The sequence below is a fragment of the Diuraphis noxia genome, unplaced genomic scaffold (assembly GCF_037042655.1).
Source record: "Diuraphis noxia isolate RWA-SAM2 unplaced genomic scaffold, SU_Dnox_SAM2 contig0003, whole genome shotgun sequence".
NCBI classification, from domain to species: domain Eukaryota; kingdom Metazoa; phylum Arthropoda; class Insecta; order Hemiptera; family Aphididae; genus Diuraphis; species Diuraphis noxia.
In genome coordinates, this window is record NW_028301713.1 from 60,863,565 (window position 1) to 60,886,206 (window position 22,642).

Genomic DNA, 22,642 nt, shown 5'->3' on the forward strand with positions numbered 1-22,642 from the left:
AAAATCAAAATCCACACAAGGTAGTTTAAAATGAAATTTCAATGTACGTACAATACACGTAACTCAATATTTTTTTTCTTAAGATGTTGACGCGTATTGTAATATATGGGATGGTATTCTTATACTGTATTTAATAACATTATGGAAATGATAAAAGCTCAGAGTAATTTAAAAATAATCAGAGAAATGTATGTGATAAAATAAGCAATTAAAAAAAAAAACTGTATAATGTTGTGTATACACTTTTTTTTATATACTATTACAGTGTAAAATGTCATAGACAGTATTACACAACATATAACATTGCTGTTGGTGGAAAATATCAATTGTACACTGCGAAATGAAACATAAATCGAAGAAAGTATTTGACAAACGTTTTATTTTTAAAAACAAAACAACAACGATCATAAAATTATAGTTATTACATAATAATAATATTATACGAGTACTTATCATAACACAGTAGGATAAAAGGTAACATTTAAATATACACATTTTGTTTTATTCATACAAAACAGGATAACACTAAATAAAAGTTTTTTTTTTTTTAATTATTTAAAATTATTTTTTAAGAACAGTATGAATCATTATATTATGTAGAATTCGACCTAATTATATGTTTGGCTATATTATATCATCATTATAATTAGCAAAAATATCGACAAGGAACAGAATTATAAAATATTATTATTAAAATGAGCGCGGGACGCTCGAATTAAATGCGGGGGACGAAGCTACATATTATAATAATTCTTATACAATATGTTTTCTATTACAAATTATAGGCGCGGGTCAGTGATCGTCCTCGACCCATGTTTAATCTTAACACAATATAATATTTTAATATTATTATATATTTTATGATAATACACAAACTCGACTACGGTGCTCCGAAGCCTATATATAATATTAATTTACACTAGATCTAAACAGCTATTATTAATTATTATAATCGGTATCGTTATTATTAAAAAGGTACGATAAATTGGCCTAATACACGACTGGGAAAATTTTAAGAGTTATATGTTATAGTTATTATACACGTAAAGGGCAAATGTCCGGGTAGTCGTAAAGTTTGCATGGACTCACGCCGGTCTAAAAATCTGTCCCCCTCCTCTTTCTTACTCAAATCGGATTTACAACAATAATATTATTATAATAAATTATATAACGTTACTGTTTGTCTTGATTATACATATTATACGTACTTACAGATATATATTTATATATTATACGACAATTATACAATACTATATACAATACGCGAGACAATGCGTTTGCAGATTTACACGCAACTCTCGGGTATGTGTCCGCTGGACATCATCAACTTCTCCTTGATTTCCGCTCCATTGAGTTCGATCGGGTCCGGTCGGAGGCGGACGTGATGCGTCGGAAGTGATGGTGGCGGTGGCGGCGACGGTGATGACTGCTGTTGGTGGTGGTGATGGTGGTGCGTGTAGCTAAACGGTTTCGGCGTCACGTCGTTCCAGCGGCGAGCGGCGTCGCCCGGCGCCGGTTGGCGGTCGTTGATGGCCGACCCGGTTCCCCTGCGCAGCGTACCCGTTGACGACGACGAAGACCTAGACAATGGTGGCTGTGACATCTGCGCAGCTACAGCCGCGTTGGTGGCTATCCATCCGGCCACAGACGCGTCGTCCGAAAACTGTATGCCGCCGTTCCGCAGTTTGGGCGCATCCGATGGATCTGCTCAACACACACAATCAGTCGTCATTATTGTTATTGTCATTGTTAATGGATTTATCAATTGTTTTTTTATATAATGCACTATTATCTGTCCTACCCATTGTGCCCCGTCCCAAACATTTGTAAAACAATTTACCTATACCGAATGTTGTAACGTTACAGAAATATGGGCCTCTTATAGGTAATATTGTCAATATAACTAAAATTCGCCGAACCAAGTACTTATAACATAATAGGTTGCGGTTATTATTATTGTTATTAAAAGCGAACACGCGATTAGCATTATTATTAACGACAACAACAATATTATGTAATATCTCCCCCCCCCCCCCGAACCTCGCACACAGAAGTGTTACCATACTCTACCCGCAGCTTCCGGTGGCTGTTTCTGTCAGCGTCGTCGCTGTCAAAAACCGGTATTGCTCACAGTACATTCTGACCTCCCAAAAATATTATCATAATTGAATCATACGACGGCGACATTGACCAACCATAATACCAACCAGTCGCTGTTGCCACCGGGAGCTTCGACGTTTACACACAACTTCATTTTTTCGACGATCCCTGATCTTTACACGCGTATGCAACAGACGCGTTGTTTTCTCCTTTCCACCTTTGGCTAGAAACCTTGTGGTCAACCAGTTACTTCAACATACACTGACGTTGTTTTCCATTTTTGTGACGGTAATTTTCAAGTCAAATGATGGGCTAAGACAACACTGTGAGCCGCTAGTGGCCGAACAACCAGTCAACTAAACCTCAACATCACTCAACTCAAATCGTCGTGTTATAATGTATAATTTTCTCTTGCCAATCCCCCCCCCCCAAACAATCAGATAATCGAGGCGTTGCATGACGTGGGTTCTTTCAATTTAAATATCCCTTACATAATTAGTCATTTATTATTTATTGTGGTGAGTTTTAAACATACACGTATTCAAATCAAAAAACAATATGATCAAATACTATCAATAAAATAATATATGATAAACAAAACAATTCACTTAGATATGGCGCAAGGGTCCCCAATCGCCTTGTTCTAGCGCTGACACCGAAATTACAGTTTAGGACATTTCGGCGTACGGCTTAAGGACATTTCAAGTAATTAGGTAGGTAACTATAAAATATAAATATATAAATACTTTTTGTATAATTAGGTATATTTTATAATAATACAAATTTAATTAAAATATGGTGAACGTTATAAAAATTATGAATAAAAATAATCAGGTCATCATACTTAAATCATGTGCCATTTTTCTTAAAAAACTCATAATATTACGATTATCATAATCTCTGACTAATTTTAAAATTGTTTCTTTTTTGGTGGACTTTTAACTGTTTCTATTTGGAAAAATAAGGTGTCTCGGCCCTTTCTATTCTCCTTAAATATGATACAAATGTCCATAGTGGGGTGACCAAATGCCATTTGTAGATTAAGCCGACGATTTGCCGCTTCTGTATATTATTTGTTCTATCATCATTACTAAGTACGCGATCATGAACGTTCCAAATTAAAGAGGGAAAATGTAGGCTTTGACGACGATTTCTTATCACTCTACCGATATAGTTTTCTTCAAATCATTCTAAGAAAAGAAATATTTCTTCTGGCAGTTCATCATATAAAAAGTTACAGTATTGTAAATGCCGTCAATTTTAACAAAATCTAAAGCCAAAATCATTTTAATATAAATTGAAAATTTTGCATCATTTTTATACTTCAAAAATAATTTCAGGTCACACATTTTATGTTTAAAATTTTTTGTCGAATGAAATAAACATCTGTGAATTTGAATTTCAGGGAAATAGTTTGTAATTGCTTTGATCGCAGCTTGCTCAAAATCCTTAGCAATTGATTTTGGTTTTAACCCGGGTTTTAATTCAATAATTAGTATTTTAAATAGCCATTCATACGTTTGATTTTTTTTTTACTGGGTAAAAGAGTATAAATAAGTGACGAACGTCAACGAGGTAGGTATTTACTTAATATTACGTATAATTGCGAAAATCAATGAGAGGTGCTACTTTAAAAGTGCCATCTCGACATACTAATTGGAAGACTCTGGTAAAATATTTAAATTTTGAGGGTGACAAAAAATTAAAATCTATTGACTCCAGGTCCACTATCGCGTTGTAAAAAATGTTCAATTACACCTTCAGATGGTGATAACGACTGGTAATTCACTTGTATAATTAATGAAATCAAATCTTTTGGAGGATCGGGTGAAGCTTGAATCTGTTTTTTTAAAGTTCCATCGGCCATCAAAGCTCCCTACAAAATTAATATTCAATTAAAGTTATTAAAATGTTGATATTTATCTTTCCTGCTTGTGATAACCCACTCATTGATCATATTTGATGTAGGATTGTATTAATGCTCATTTTTTCATTTTAGTGACTGCAGAATTAGTTTCAATATTAGCCGATTCCGAGTCATGGCTCAAATGTTTATTTATTTGTTTTAAGACCTAATAGTTAAAACCATAGTAAATGTATTTAATACCTAGGTACCTACTGATAGTTAAAATAATGAAATATTAAATTACCTCCAAAGTTTCAACTGTTGTATGAATTCTCGCCTTACACGAATCTTTGTAACAATATCGCCAAAACTTTTTTAATTGATTTGCACTAAATGCATCAAAAATATACATATAGGTACCCATCATACACAAATATTTCACATCCACGGAAAGTTTTAATTGCTTGTGCCATGGTGACTACTAACTACTGACTACTTGACTATCTAATATTAATCAATGACCGTCTATCGATACAGCATATAGGTTAAACTGTACCTAACTATACCTACATCTTTATTAACTTAGACCGTAATACAGATTATGTTGTGTAACGGTATAATCCCATAACACACACATACATAATAAATATATATTATTATTATATACAGTTCATATGGCATACATACATCTAACCGACGAAAGTGAAATAAAAACTGGTAAATTATACAGGTACAATATAATCAATGCTAACATTGTGTTTTCTAAACGCGATTAAAATGATTTTATGAAAAAATGACTACGCTGAAATAGACACACGCCGAAACGGCCGTACGTCGAAATGTCCAGATCCTTATTATTTGTAATACTAAAATTATTATCCTTATCTATTTTGCCTCGTGTAAAATATAAGAATCTAATTATTACTTTAAAAAATGCATTATCTTATTATTTTATTAGTTAGCGTTACTTCTCTTTCCCCTATAAAATATAAATCTTGTATCTTAAATGATTCATGCGTGTATTAAAGTCTATATGTTCTACCGACGAAACCTTGTGTTTCCACGCAGTATGGCATATAGGTCACGAACCTTAGTCCCAGGGGTTCATAGGTACATTCTGCTAGAGTAAAAACTACAGAATATTACAATGTATTATCTACTAATTATAATAATATCTAATATATTAATGTGTGACCAAAATAATGACAACCTCCAAAAAATATTATTTTTTATTGCAGAGCTGTAAAAATATTCATAAATTAACTAACTTCCTCAATGGTGTATCAAAGAGTATGAAATGTTTTTGAGGAGAGGGTTAAGTATATAATATATATAACTAAGTTTTTAATAGTTTTCGTAAACAAATATTGCGTTTATTAGGAGGCAATGAATGGTTTTGGGGGTTTACATCCAACCCTCTTAGCTATTATTATTTTAATATGATAGAATATTTCGTTTGCAGCAGAAGCTAGTATTAAGTAAGAAATCAATAATCCCTTTTCTTATCATTCAGTAATTGAATTATTATTATATTATTTTTTAATATAATATAATACATGGTTATAATTACACTGATATTGAAGCAAAACTTATATTATAAACGGTTATAGATTTTAAATGTTTGCAAAATATCTGATTCCAGCCTTCTATGTAGATATCATACTAGTGAGCGTGTCTGATATGCAAAATATGTCACGCGACGATGGTTGGAGTGACACAAAAAAAAAAAATAAATAAATAAACTATTGAGTACGATAAAAAAAAAAATACCAGTTGCATACATTTTAATATAGAATGAATAAATTAAGAATGTTTACCGTGCTTTAGACGTTGATAATTTTTACATGTATATTTGTGTATAAAGTTCTACAATGTACATTATTTAGTTGTCTCCATCACATTAGTTATGGCCCTTGTACATATTTTCAACGTCATAATCACGTCCATGAAAAAATATCAAATATTTAACGAATGGGTAGCTAGTCAGTTTTATAAATAAGTATTTACAGTAGATATAAATAAAGGGTCACGTATTCAATGACATATTTTATTTTGATATAGCACATCAATCGTAAAAGCTTTAAACCCATATTTCACCATTCTGTATATAAGTTAAAGATCAACAAAATTGGTAAATTTCAATATAATAATATCATTGCATATAATAATATTAAGACCAGTCGAAGTGTGACGATTTTAAACTGCATTTCAGTGGTTTCATTATTCAGTGTAAATATGCGTAGCATGTACATATTTTAGATTCTGAACGAAGTGATGAATGTATTGATTTTACAATGATGTGTGTTTTTTTTTTGTGTGTCTGTGTACAGCATAACTAGTCGAAATAATGCTTCAATTTCAAACTTTGGGGGTGGTTTCCGATGTAAAAGTGAATATCCTTGATGCATTATACAGGTCAAAAGTAACATTTTCCAACAGTTTTCAAAAAAATCGAGAAAAACAAAAAAAAAAACTGACAGAAAAACGGAAATTTTTACGCAAAACTAGTTTTCGACCAAATCGATTATTTTATATGGTTTTAATTCAAAAAATAATCACTATAAATACTTGAAATTTTCACCAAATGTTTATGTTAGTGATATCTATATATAGTTTAATTTTCAAAATTGTTTGACTTTTTTGAGTTATTTATAGACCACTGAAATTTTAAATTTTTTTTTGAAGTGCCGGTAAAAAAATGTTGGACGACCAAAAAAACTTGAAAATTTAATACAAGGTTCCTTATGAGTCTTTCTTATGGTAGCTAAAAAAAAAATTATAAGAATACATAGGCACAATTTTTTTTTATAAGCATTTATAGTTCAAATTTTTACGAAATCTGTCGAAAACGCGAAAATTTGCAAGTAATTTTAAAGTTGAAAAATCATAAAATTGTTTGTGTTTATAACTAAGGATTAGAAATACCTCAAATACAACACTAAGTTTTCCATTAGTTTTCCTTCAAGTAGCTATAAAGAAAACTCGAAGCGTCATTATAGGAAAAATGTTTTGAGTGTTTGAGTTTTAAATTTAAATTTTATCTATGTTAATATAAGGTATTATGAATTATGGTAACTGTACATGCAATGTTTTTGGAAAAATTGATTAACCATGCCTTATGCAAAATGCGTCCTAATTGAAAAATAAAATATTTTTTTCAAAATAGAATATATGACAATATTTAAATATAATATATCCTAGACTGACAATTAATCATCTCCGTTCAGAATCGTTTTTCGTATACAATGATACCTATCATTGCATTCAAATCTAACCAACCCTAGTCAGAGGTCCACCCCACCACCTAATGTACAGCAGAGCGACATCCACTTACCCACTTTTTAAAAAAAAATATAATTTTCTTAATCTCTATTTTAACAAAAGTCTCTCAACGGTCAAGCCCTATGAATATTACTTAATTATATTGTAACTTATCATACGTACTACTGTATTCAATAGGTAACACATAATATTATTATTGTGACAAACTTTGAACGATTGTCAAATACCAACTTCTTTACTTCCTACACCTTTATATTATTCATAACATAATGTGTATTATTCGACAATGACGTAGATACGTTTCCTTTGCGACAAACACAGCGTATGCATTAATGTCAAAAACAAAATGTTAATAATTTTAATATATTATATTATCAGCGACATATGTGTCATGCGTATCCATTTAATGCTGCAGGTATACGATATCATACGTATTACCATACGATTTATACACGTCATAATATTCAAAAAGCATATTACGAGTGATCCGCTCTTATACACCACTGACGTGATTTTATTAAATTAAAACGACGTGGTTTTAATTATACAGTTTATATTATAATTCGTCGAATTTCCCTATGCAAATTTATTCCAAAACACGAGCTTATGCGATATTTTAGTGTACGCGTCTCGAAATTTAACCGTTTATAAATAAAAAAAATATAAAGTGGTAGAAAAAAAATAAATGATGCACGGTATATATACGTCATGTTGTGAAACTTATTCTGCTCACATAGGTACAACATTTTATAAATCATAACATTATAATATAAACGCTGCTGTAGGACGAGTTCCGAGTAAGAACCATTATTATTAGACGTCATATGTTTTATAATATATAGGTTATATCTAATCTGTATTATTATATATTATATATCTTATAAATGTGTATCAGTGTATCTGCTCAAGGCTTATATATAGATAGTCACAAATTTCATTCGATTTTCGCGTAATATTTTACTCGGCGCAAGATGAACGACCGAATCAATTTATTTGAACTAAAGCTGCGTATAGTATATGTATAATACAAACTATACCTACTATACAATATATTATTATTATGTACATAATATTACATATTGGTTAAAAAAAAACATACTCTTATCGGACACCTTTCTTTTTTATTATTTATGTTTAGGCCACCACGCCACTATCGTTATTATGATACACACATCATACATATATATATATATATAATAATTTCGTAGACGAGATTACGTTTTCCGGAAGTTTGGCGAGAATTAAGTGTTATTTATGTATGTAGCGTAGTGATAAACTACTCTATTATTCGGGTGATTGTTTTCGATCTAACTAAAGAAAAAAACTGTCTAACCTCGAGAGTGCCAAACGACATGCGTATGCTTTAAAACTTATCTCGTTGCTATTAATACAATATTTTTACTACGATACGTACTTTAAAAAAGCACTCCGTAGATACATAATATAGGAAGCCGAACTCGTTGTCGAAACTACAAATATTTAGTAAACCGAAAAAAAATATAAAAGGCATTACTATTTCAAAAAAAGATCATCGCATTGATCGGAATCACGTCTTGTGCAAATCATACAAAATTAATGTATAACAAGTAGAATGTTGATACATTTTAATTTTAAATTAATTGCTGCCGCTAAACGTCGTTTAACTTTAGAAAATGTACCCATTTAATTTATTGTTTTTAATAAAACGGTCACAATAATTATATATATATATGTAAGTACATAATGGTACCATGTACCGCCAATACAAATGCGGATTCCTTAACCCCGTGTTTATTAATAAAGATAATCAGACATTTGCGAGTAAAATACTGTACCTATTATGAAAACTAAATATTACGATACCTAAAAAAAAAACGAAAAATTAATGCGTTCAATTACCGTATTTCACTTGAATCAGGTCAGGATCAGTGTCTGTTTCTAGGATGGACGATGCTACTTGTCCGTTACTCCTCTGGTGCACAATAACTTGTTTATCGCCTCCGGTTGGTTGCCGCGAGTTGCGTTTTCTACTATTTGCCGTCTTCAGTTTGACAACGATGATGGTTGCCAACACGAAGAGCAACAGGCAAACGCTTACTATCGTTATCAGCATCGGTGACACTTTTAACACTTCGACGCCAAATCCTGTAAAATGCAAATAAAAACTTGTAAAACGTATTAGTATAGGTGTTGTTTTATTCAACGTTCAGACAAAATACAAATCGCAATAGACATATTATTATTATAATTATTGTTGACTTGACGATGGTGATGCAAGCAATGTGTATATAATAGTGAATTCACTATCTTACCATTTTGTGAAAGGTTAAACTTATATTTCAAAAAAAATTGTAATACTCTCGAAAACGAGAACTAATACCGATAATAATATAAATAATATAAAATGATAATAATAATAAAATAATAATAAATAATAAAATGTATCTTTCAATTATTTATTCATAATTAATATACTAACAACAACTACTAAACTATAATTGGTTCAATTCTCAGTTATGCTATTTTTCATGTACCACCTCAAACCATTGGGTTATTTTGGGTTATTTACCACAAAATAATATTGTCGACAAAATCCATAATGGTTAGTTAATGGTACATATTTCTTATTTAAATTTAAATTTATAATTTTTGTTTGATATGAGAATAATAATTGTATATTTTAAAATATATTAAAATGTTAGAATAGAGAGTGCAATAATAATGATGTTTTTATAGATATTGAATGTAGAAACTACCTTTGTATGTGAAAAAAAAATGAAGAAGCAAGATTGAATGACAATTTAATAATTACATTTAAAAACAAATGTACACATTTTAAATATTTTCAAAATGTCATGAAATTAGTCAAATACCCTATTCTGTTGCCATTCAACAACGATATTTTTACCTTTAAGCGATAGAACCATTTGGCGCACAAAAGAAACTTTTGAAAGCAATAATGATAGTGTATAATAGCATAAACCCGATCATGAAACTAAATATAAATAAAAACATTATCTATAAAAAACTAAAATGTAGCGTAACGTTTTCGATATCTAAATAAAATATGTTTTAAATAGTAATAGGTAAGTATATAGTTCCTACACAAAGAAAATACTTACAATAATATCAGCTATATAAATTAATTCATGAATTCAGTTTTTTTGTTGCGATGAATGAAATTTTTTTTAAACCGTCATACCAAATTTATAGATACATTTTTTTTTATTGATTTGGTTTTAAAATTTGGCTGTTTATAACATTTAATACGTTTGACAAAAAATTATGATTCTTTTCTAATTTCTTCAATAAATGGTTTTATTTTTTAGAAGAAAATATCGAACGATGTGTAGCCTATATATTATTATTAAAAGTGTCATGGAATTTAGGTCATAATTTAGTGTTTTTGTAGCTTACATGTTATAAATATACTGACACATAATTATTAGATTGTAAATCAAAATTCAAAGAAACATATTGTCCAAATTGAATTTTAAATGAAAAATATTAAATATAAAAAAGCAAGGAAATAACATTTTTCGTAATTTTGTCGTAAAGAGTATATTTCTTGTTAACTTATAAAATATACTTTGCTCAATATAAATTGAAAAATGTAGATAATATTATGTAGGTACTAAAATATAATCTCAACGAACGGCGTCAAAAATCCGTATATTTCCACCTATTTTTTTTTTCATTGTATTCTATTATAAATGAAGTCATTGTTTTATAGCATGTTAATAACTTTTCAACAAAGTGACATTTATAAGTGAGTGTTGTTGTGTAATTTATTTGATAACAACATTAAAAACGAACAGTAAATATTAATATCCAGCATTTAGACTGCATGTGTTTTTAAAAAAAAAAATATGATAATACGTATAATATTAATATTTAACTGCAGCCATTAACATCGAACTAGAACATTATTTTGCATGATGTATTATGACATGGGTATTGTTACATTTCACTTTTAGTTTTAAATGGCCTTCCGCGTGATCAAACAACGCCACACAAAATGCATTAAAGACGACTAAAATGTACGTAAAATAATATTTAATATCGAACGAGCAACACGCACTACCATTATACAGTATACACCCAAACCATAGTATAATATTTGTCATTCCTTTTAGTGCACCACGATTTGCTGAGTACGTTTGCAGTGTGCACATATTTCCTGCATAATAATATATCTGAAGATTTTCGATGAGAAGTTTTGCGTCGCTGTATAATGTTTCAACCAATCATACCTTACCTATACCTAATTAAAGTTTACTTTGTGATGATCTCGTACACTTGACAAGTTAAACGTGCCCCTCTTCCCCCCAACCCCATCACCATTATATTTGTGACATTAGTTTGATCTAAATGTTTCAATAAATTAAAGATATGAGCCAAACGGACTTGACGGGATGTTGTGACCGGAAGGGGGATGTATATCGCGAGTGCGTGAAACACTACTGAGGTACAGGTAAGTCGAATATTATAACGACGACGATCTACCGGTAAACTCGACAAGATTGAATTTAATTATGAATAATAAGCTTGCCAAAAGTTCCTTCGTGCGCACCTCCGCTGAAAGAGAATTGTGTGCCGTTTTTCGTTTAATATGCACCGCGCGCGCTCGTTATAAATATTTTATTAAACGTTCTTCGCAAGTCGCCGCAGGACACACACACACACACACAACAATATTCGTGGAATTTTACATACACCTTGGGCCTGTCGAAATCTGCAAAAAAATAAAGAGCCAGTGAGGAAAACATTATTGCGACTTTATTAAGAATAAAAAAAAGGATACAGCAATGGTTGTTAATAATTAAACAGCAGAGTGCCGCACGGTCCATGGACAGTTTAATATAGGGTACATCATATTATATACTTTTTGCATACTATATAATAGAATTTGTATACGGTGGCTTAAAATATTCACGCGAATCCTTAGAAAGCCCGTAGATAGGTAATACGATTTTTTTTTTAAGGGAAAAAAGCACTGGTGCGTGCATAACAATAGTCTTTCCTAGTGTAGTACAATGCGGTAAAATTGAATTTTCAACTACTATAGAATGGCATTTAAACGTCGTCGTCGTCAAAAATTCGAATAACGTAAAGGTAGCTTATATAATGTATAGGGTGTCTCAAAAAGAACGCCGGATTTGAAAAGGCCGCCATTTTTGTTTTTTTTGTTGGCTGCGCTGGTTTTGATAGTTTTGTTATCTGTTATCATTGAGGTTTTGTGTTGAAAAGGGGTTTTGTGGTTCTTAGACTCTTAGTCATTGTTTATGTTGTATCGCAATGGAAAGGTACAGTAAAGCACAGCGTATTTTAATAGTGAAAACTCACTACCAGACCAAAGCTACACACCTCGATCTCGCGACTTGACGCCGTGTGATTTTTTCTTATGGGGATACACTAAGTCACGAGTTTACCAGAACAAAGTCCGAAACGTCTTGGAACTTAAGCAAGAAATTAGTCGTGTCCTCAATGAACTTGATGGGGCAATGTGTGATCGAGTGATGGTAAATTTTATGGAAAGAATAATCGCCTGTAGGGCTAGTAGGGGGGGTTATATGCCCTATGTTGTTTTTCACTGTTAAACCTCAATTTATTCTGAAGAGAATGATATATTTGTAATGTTTTTTTTAAGAAAAATAAATTTAATGTATAGCAGATTTAAATCCGGCGTTCTTTTTGAGACACCCTATATTATAACTGGTTTGAACCATGCGTCGTAACGAGTCTATATATATATATATATACATAGGATTTGAAAACTAAAAGACATATGTATACATTTTAATTTTACTTTATGTATGACTCGCCTCACATAAGTCTCAAAAAAAAGTCTCATCACAAATAAAATAAGCATATCAAATAATATTAATAATGACAATAATATTATAAAATTCAATATTCGCTACATGAATGATTCAGATTAAAAATGGTGGAAAGCTATTTGGACCGACATCGTATTTTTTTTAAATTTTAATGAACACATTGGTTTTCAAAAGTCCTGGCGTTGAAAGATTACTGTACTTTATATATATATATATATATATATATTTATGTATTATATAAGCCCCTATCGTAGACTTCTTTTCAGTTATTCATTTTGTTTCCCCTCTTTCTGAGATCACTTACCCACATAATAATAATAATAATAATATAGCGTCTTTTCCACGTTATACCACCACAGCCGACTACCTATCCTCTATACATAGTACACACGCCACACCTCCCATTGAAAAGACCAATGAGGTAAATATGGAGTCGACGAAAATATCATACTACTACTCTGACTTGTAATATGATTCCTTTGTGCCTGTACAGCATCTTGAAAGTTTCAATTAATCCTTTTCTCGGAGACGCATCCACGCACACACACACCCTGATAGGGCTGCGGTTACCACAACACCTTTCAGAGTCATTTCGTTAGACACTCTCTCTCTCTCTCTATATATATATATATATATATATATATATATAGTGTGTATATACAGGTACGATCAAATGTTATTCAAGTTAAGCCAACGGATTTTTTTTTTTCCATTACGTTGACCTCTGCAGCGGACCTGAATTATTTAACGAGTACGCACACCCGTCAATGCAGTGTGCAATAAAGCAGTTTACAACACGGAGCCATCAATGGCTTTTTGGAAATAATATTTTTGGGTTTTTTTTCATATTAAAATCTTCCAAAAACATTATACATTAGACGATTATTATTTATATAACGAAGGTTTCTTCATGGCCGTTTTATCTTAGTCAAGAAAATTAATGCGTTTACGAGAAACTGTTTGGACGAAATTCGTCCTACATTCGTTAATCATTTTATACATAACTTAAACACATCGCTCTCATTGTTCTTGCAGGTAAACGGATTGCACGTTCATATTGACTTTAATTATTTTAATATACTTGCGAATATTCCGAGACAGGTGTAGTGATTATTATATATTTAGTAAATGTTACCACGTAATTTCAATAAATCGACAAAGATCATCTTGTATAATGATTTGTCATTTACTATGACATGTGTAAAAAAAAAAATTTAGCTATTTATAAAAACGATTTTAACATGATATGACGAAGTAAATAACTAGGTTAACAAATTAGCGATATACATTAATAGATTTAGGATAGTGTTACAAGTAATGAAATATATACATAGTATTAAATAAATGTATACTTATAAAAAATATCCACAATATATTATAAACCTACATTCGACGTGCTAGAATGAAATATAGTCATTGCATTTTAAACATTAGGAATTCGGTTGTTTATTTTTACTGTTGATACTATTTAAACGAATAAAAATCGTAAGGAAAAAACCTTTTACCTTACCTTACCTAGTGGCACCAAAAATATAATGTGTTAAGGCATTTTCGCGCTTGCGTTATGTCAGTGTGACGACAACAACGTATGTTATGCCATAAAAATTAGATTAATTGTGTTGTTAAATGTGAAAATTAAACAACAAAAGCCACAACACTGGCTGAGGGTTTCGGTCAGGCGAGGTAGTTTTTTTCCAACAATTCGGTATCGATTTTGGTCTAAAATTGACTTCCCAAGGCGGTGGAGGTGGACATTTACAGAAAATACTAGGTACGTATGGTTCTTGAACTCGTAGACTACAATACTACGTCAGCCAAACACGTGAAATAACTTAATATCAAAAGTATATTATGGTCTATCAATTTATCACACAATATTTTTACTACAAATAAGATTTACAAAATATAATATAACTAAAATCGTATGTAAATCGTTAAAACTTATAATTTTACTTAAGGTCGTTGAATAAACATAATAATATAAAAGTTATTTTATAATATAGAACATGTATACATAATATTTTCTTCGAAATTATTCACCGACGATTTAAAGCAATTTCCTTTATATATTACTCATGCCTATACCATGAATATTTATTGTCTGTATATACCTACATATTATTTTGTACATTGACATTTTCTCTTTTTTTTTAAAGTTATTTTACAAAAGTATTTTAGAGTTTAATGTATCAAAGTGTTTGAAAATGTCTTTTTCACGTAATAGTTGATGAAAATCAATTGTTTTTCATTAAATTACTGTTGGCATACTATTTTCAAGAATAGATCTGGCTGCGGATTTAAGTGTCACTTTGTCTAGTCAACTGTCATTCAAATATTAACACAGCTTTAGGAAAGCAGTGATAGCATTAAGAGATAGAAAAATGCACTTTCGAGAATTTTCGATATCGAGTGTTCCAATCTAAAAAACATTCAATTTCCATTTTACCTGCAGTACAATAACCGTAAATCTATAAGAAAGATCAATAAATTATAATCAAACTATCTAAAGTGATATATTTTCACATTAAAATAAATATTAATTTATATGTTTGTTTATTGTACAATATTTTGTATTACACATTGAAAACATTTACAATCTATCAGCAGTTCCTAGTATAGCAGGTCCTTTTTTTGCAGACAAATAGCAATAATTATAAACAAAAAAATAATTCAATCAAAATAAATGATAATATTATTTTATCATCTAATTTATTATTGTGTATAGATAATATAATTTCTTTAAACGGCGCATTGTGCTTTATATCTAATTCAATATTATAAAATATCCTCTAATATTTTATATTGTGCCATACGACGTGTTTACTTATATGTGTACGGGATATAAAGAAGAAAAAGTTATTTTTTAGTACGCTACTCGTGTTGGGTAACTCACCCCAAACTTACAACTGTTTATTTGTGAAAATTTAAACTTCAAAATTATTAATTTAATAACATGTTATATTTCATAAATTATAAAATATAAAAATATTATATGATTAAAAGATGGGAATCATTTCTTTTAATAATATTTAGATACGTTATATTAGTGATGAATTGAAGTGTTAATTTTTAATTTTAGTATCATAGTGCTTAAGTTCTATTGGAGATATGATGATTAATGATTGATCCTATTTTTTACGTTTTTCTATCTAGTATTTTTAAAATTAATATCGATAAAAATTTAATTATCTATAACACACCAAAGTTTTTAATATGGGTAGAAAATATGTATTGGGTATTAAAATAAATTTTATACAGTTTTTATTATTATACACTCGACTGCAGGACTAACTCTCGTAAGTCAATTATAAATTTGAATAAAACATCATTGATCATAATATTATTCAAATATGTTTTTGAAAATGTACACTATCTTTACTGTATGGTAAATCTGTAATACGTTGTATCATATAAGATGATCATATTTTAAGTGTTTGAGAAATTTTACAAATGATGAATAAAAATCCCCTCTATATGTGACAAACTATAAAACAATAATAATATAAGTCAAACTTAGAATTTAAGGAAGGAATTCATAATAATTTTAGAAGCCTAAGCTACATAAGCTCCACTCCCTACCAAGCTTATTGTTTGTCCAACACTGGTTAGATTAGGTATTAGTCAATACCTACGTCCCATGAGGATTTTATTTGAGGTCACTGAACACGTATGTTTAGGAATAACATATATTTTTAATTTTTGACAATAACTAGCAAGATTAGCGCCTGTTTAAACATGTTTAAGTATTAGTGCACTAAGATTCTTTAATACGCTGTCAATATTATGTATATTAAAAATAGAAAAATTACTTTTTTGACAACTCGTTGAGAATTACAACGTATCTACAACCAAATACAAAAAGATTCCAGGACTCAATATTATGACAAGCAGGATGGTGGTACTCACCCATTTGGTTTTCGGAGCTGGGAAATGAAAATCTGGGCAGAGTGACGGCAGTGGACTTGCCCTTGGAGTTCGCTGCGTACATGCGTGCAGTGTACAGCACGCCCAGCGCGACCTTGCCCAGCGAAAAGCGTGGTGACGTCCGGTCCGTTAAGTTCCGGTACAGCACCTCACCATCTGCCTGGCTGTCCAGGTTCTCGACGTACACTTCGAGCACGAATAGCTGCTGCAGGCCACCATCGTAGCCCGGTTCGCACTGCACGTCCACCGCACCGTCGGTATTGTTCCGGACAGTGCAGTTGTGTACCGATTGTGGTTTACCTGCAAAGATGTATAAATTGCACAATATTAATATAGGTCAATTTTTACTTAATATTTACACATAATTAATACTAGATATGCCAATGCTTATTAAAACAACACATGTTTATGCAGTCTCATAATATCTGAAACTGTTCACTTCGTCCAAATAAAAACAAATGTTGTGGGGTGAACATCAGTTTACATTTTACTTAGATATAAATATATAAAGATATAACCATATCTTTAATCGTGATTAATGAACTGCCTGCAGATATAAAACTCATAATATTTGCGACCAATATTAAATTTATTTATTTTTTTTAGATTTTTTTTTTTGTGGGTAGGGGATCTATATCTGATAATGTCCCTGCACTTACACCGTTCATATATTTAAAGTTTACGTGAGTGATTTTTAATAAGTATAATATTTTATTGTTTGTATTAATATTTCCATGGTGCCATCCATGATTTTCTTCGGACACGCTTTTAGGACTTAATTAAAATAAATAATTAAATGTACCTAATGAATTATATTACATTATATCTATATACACTTATATACTGTAGAATTTAATCAATATCTATTTAACAAGAAATTATATTTTTATTTTATTACAAACAATTTATTTTTAAGACATCGTCATAATCATAATGTAATAAATTGTTAACATGTCATTCTATATTAAGGACAGTAAAGTTTGAGAAACAGTCTTGAGCATATACTCATCCAAAGCCAATCGTTTGTTGCATCGAAGTATTGAAAAACACATTTTAATCACTTCTTTATAATTTTAATTAATTTCATATTATTGGAAGGGGAGTTGGACCCAATCTTGTTGTACCTATATAGATATACAGCTATTTATAAATTATTATCATGTTGTTTTCCCGCCAATAAAAAAAAAAAAAAAATAAATATAAATCATATAAGTACAGACTAATACGGATTTATATCTAAACATATTGTAATAGGTAAATGTGCTATACTTATTTAAGAGTGAGTTTATTGTGTTCACAATTTAAAAAAATTATATAGTTGTTATGTATTATTAAAAGTACCATCTGTAATACTATATAACATGTCAATACCATTTACAGTATTATACATTTTTATTATTAAAAGTATATATTCACATAAAGGCTATAGACAATCATGTATTTTACTTAAAATATTTGAGTAGATGTCGTGTTTTATCGAAACAATTAGGGTAGACCGCAGGCCTTGATATATACACTATTACTCAATATTATATTTTGTAACCATTGAGGTTTTGTCACGGTATATAATAATCACACGCCCACATCGCGTGCTACATGATATTGCTGATGATATCATTTTAGTAATAATAACACAAGGCATCACTTGTATAATATCGATTCGAACAAAATAAAACAATAATAAAAACACGATGCACATGGTTGTAGGTGAAAACCATTTTTTTCGACAAAAGCTTAGTAATTATAACGGAAACAAAATGTTTTTTTTTAAATATATTGGGTAGAGAAAAACGAGTTAAATTATTTTGTCGGTGTTTTTAATCGATTCGTGTTCCTTGCCGTACATTACAAACTTTTGTTATTAATATTTTACTTTTTCCCATTTATTTTTCATTAAGAAAACTCGAACGATTTTACTGACGTAAATAAAAACAAAAACAAACTGCTGAATATTTTTCTGTACAGTATTCAACAACTATATATCACTACTGTATTACTATAATCTATAGAAATTTTTTTTTTTTTGTCTAGATGTACCTATACCTATTACATTTGGATTATATTTTTGCCTAAATGTTCTAAACGCGGTAGTTGCGTGACTTCACGCATATTATGCCTTCCGTAAACGTAACGCTATAGCATATTTCTATAATAATATGTAATAAAAAGTGGGCAGGTAGGTATAAAAATTAATTCAAATCTGAGTAAAAATACTTTCCTCCAAACGAAACTCAAAAAAAGTTAAGAGAAAATAATATTGTAATTAAAGATAACTCTGTTACTCTAACGTGTTCCGTTCAAAACAGCGATGTTGGTGTATATGGTGCTGTCTGTATTATAGAGAGTGATTCTTTTAAGTGGGTACACTAATTATCTTGAAAAGTATTTACTTTTTTCAAAATATTTTTTTACATGGCTTAAAGTTGTTAAAAATCCAACATTTTTATTAAAAAATTATATTTTTTACCCTTTTAAGTTTTTTACTTTTTTGAATGACAACATAAAGTTTTAATTTCATATTCCAAAGCAGAATATTTTTCTAATTGATTCATAAAAATCGAATTTAGGACGAGTAGTTTATGAGTTATATGTATTTTAAGTTTAGACAAGTGGAGTAGTGGACAAACATTTTGAGGGGTAACCCCGTACCATTCCCCTCTGCCAATCTAAACTTTAAATACTAATAAATCAAAAATTATTAGCCCTAAATTCGTTTTTTATGAATCAAAATACTTAGAAAAATATTCTGCTTTGAAATATGAAATTAAAACTCTATATTGTCATTCAAAAAAGTAAAACACTTAAAAAACGATAAGGATAAAAACATTTAAAAATATAATTTTTTAATAAAAACGTTGGTTTTTTTAACAACTTGAAACCATGTAAAAAAAATATTTTTGAAAAAGTGATTACTTTTCGAGATAATTAGTGTACCCACTTAAAAGAATCACCCTGTATATATATATATATATATATATATATTTTAAATAGCAATCAATTCGATGTCTCGCAGGCTATTATTATATAAATAAATTATATATTTATACCAGTGAAACCTCTCTTAACAGACACCTCTAAATGACAAACACTTTTAAGTAGCGGAAATTTTTTCGGGAACGGAGACATTTTCAATGTTTTTATACAGGAATACCTTTAAATACCAGACAATCTAAATAACGGACACTTATATGCAATTTCGTTTTGATTTTAACAATTTTTATCGTAAATATAGAATAATCGCCGAATGCCTTAATAAATATCTATCTATCATCTATATTATAGTTTTGAGTTTATCTTATCTGTCCATTATCGCGTCGATGAAGACATTTTTCTAGTTTATTTTCTGTGAAGTATCCTACTCGTATTTAATTGTGTTGTGATTCCATTACATACGAACGTATTGTCTCCAATGGAGTTGAATTATAAAATGCCTTGATACATGAAATTGCTATGCATCAAGGTCTAAACAAGCCAAAGTAACTGATTTTTTCATATAACCACTATATATAAAAATAAATCCCTATTCCCCCATAGATCAAAATATGAAGAGAACAGCAATACAAGCTTCAGAAATATATATAAAAATGGATTTCTGTCTGTTTGTCCTTTATGCATTCCTAAACGGTTGAACCGATTGCGATCAAATTATTGGTACAGAGATATATTAGACATAATAATTATGGGAAGAATATAGGCTAAATTAAATGTGATAGGTTCAAATATCATTCAATCGAATATTTGAAATGCCAGACTGTTCTCGATAAAAAAATTACATATTGATAAACTAAATTGAATATCGTCGTAAGACTATTATACTTAGTATATTTTAACCGTTATCTATCTATTATTAAATATTATTAAAAGTATACTGCTAGAAAAATCACAGGAAACGAATTTAACACTTAGTTTGAGACATATATAAGAATTAGAATTTTTAACGGGCTACGAAGTGCACGGGTTCAGCTATAGTTTTAAATAATAATATTATGTACAATTATTAATATTCGCATTAAAATAATATAAATATAGAAATATTATAGATTATAAATATTATATTTCCTCAAAAACAAAAGGAAACAGCTCAACTCCCGCCTACACGCCATCAGACCTCTCCTCAAATCAAACATGAACCTGTCCTACCGTTTACTTTTATACAAAAGCCTCCTTCAACCAATATGGTCATATACGGTATCGCCCTCTGGGGCACTGCTAAACCAGCAAACCTCCGGACAATCCAAGCTTTCCAATCAATATGTCTTCGCATGGTCACAAAATCACCTTGGTATGTCACTAATACTGCTTTACATCAAGATCTTAAAGTCCAATCCATCAACCAAATAGCAACGTCATTCTACTCAAGACTTCACTGCAAAATGCAAGGCCACCCAAACAATTTAATATCCAATCTTCGCTCAAAACACCTTCCCGGCAACCCTACCCGCCGACTAAACAGAAAGTGGCCCAGAGACCTTATCTAAAATTCTATTTTATTTATCTAACTAGATTTAAGACTCATTAAAAGGTAGCTTAACTGTGAGTTTCTCTCCACTGCCCCATCATTGTCATCCCTCCATCCAATTTACTCATTGTACAAAAATTGTATAGATTGTAAATTTTCAATAGACGCTACTTTAAAAAAAAAAAAAAAAAATATATTATATAAATAATAAATATTGTAAATATGTAATTATTAATTTATCCGAGTTATTTTTGAGAATTTACCCTCTCCCCTCTGAGTAGCGGACACCTCTAAATATTGGACAAAATTACGGGCATTTAGAAGTTCCACTGTATATATTTTCATAAATTATATTTATTAAAACATTTATACCAAGGTTAATAGCATTTATAAATGTGGTATTACAAAAATATAAAACAGATGAATTTTCGGGTCAAGTATTTATTAAACTTTGACCATTATCAATATTGATAGATTAGTATAAGTTACTAGAATTTTTGTAATTATAATAAACTTTAATACATCTCTTGAGGTCCGATCACAATATCATAAACCTTTTGGCTATTGCCTATCCTTATAGTAGACAAAGTCAAATACAATAATATAAATACAATATTTCAAGACATATAAAATATAATATTAGTGCTTACCGGCGGCCACCATTTGAAATAGGCAGGGCACGGACTGTTGACCGACCCCATTTGTTGCCCAACACGATAGTGTACCGTAGTCTAGGTCGGCGACAGGTGTGTACCTGAGTACACTGGCCGTGCCGTTGGATATGTAACGTTCTGGTCCGATGTCGATCGTCTCACCCGAGTTGTTAAACTTCCATCGGAAACCCTTGGCTGGTGGGTCAGCGTCCACCTCGCATGGAACGTCCATGCTTTCGCCCCGGGACGCACCAATCACCATCACCCGGTCGGTCTTGCAGCCCGGTGCATCTGCAAAAATACGATCAAAAATATACATTGCGATTCGTAAGAAATATGTTATAAATATTATGTACCTAATACTATCACAGACTTATTTCTTTCTTTTTAACTATAGATAAGGTACCCTTATATTATTTACATTGTTATCAGGGAAGATCGCACGGGGACTGACGCCATTTTGTCGGTTAGAAAAACTTTGGTTGGCATACACAAAATGTACAAGGAATAAATGAAACTATATAATTTTTTAAAGGTGAAATATTATAATAATGATAAA

General features: G+C 30.4%; 1 protein-coding gene across 1 annotated transcript in view; it reads right to left on the reverse strand.

Moving 5' to 3' along the window:
- Positions 1 to 360: 360 nt before the first annotated feature.
- LOC107164872 (protein turtle homolog B-like) overlaps positions 361 to 22,642 on the reverse strand; it is a 349,438-nt gene continuing 327,156 nt past the window's right edge. The window contains exons 10-13 of the mRNA XM_015512862.2: positions 22,081 to 22,374; positions 16,954 to 17,271; positions 9,107 to 9,352; positions 361 to 1,704 (exon numbers count right to left, since the gene is read on the reverse strand). Coding sequence (XP_015368348.2) covers positions 1,286 to 1,704; positions 9,107 to 9,352; positions 16,954 to 17,271; positions 22,081 to 22,374 — 1,277 coding nt within the window. The 3' untranslated portion in view covers positions 361 to 1,285. The remainder of the gene's footprint in view (positions 1,705 to 9,106; positions 9,353 to 16,953; positions 17,272 to 22,080; positions 22,375 to 22,642) is intronic.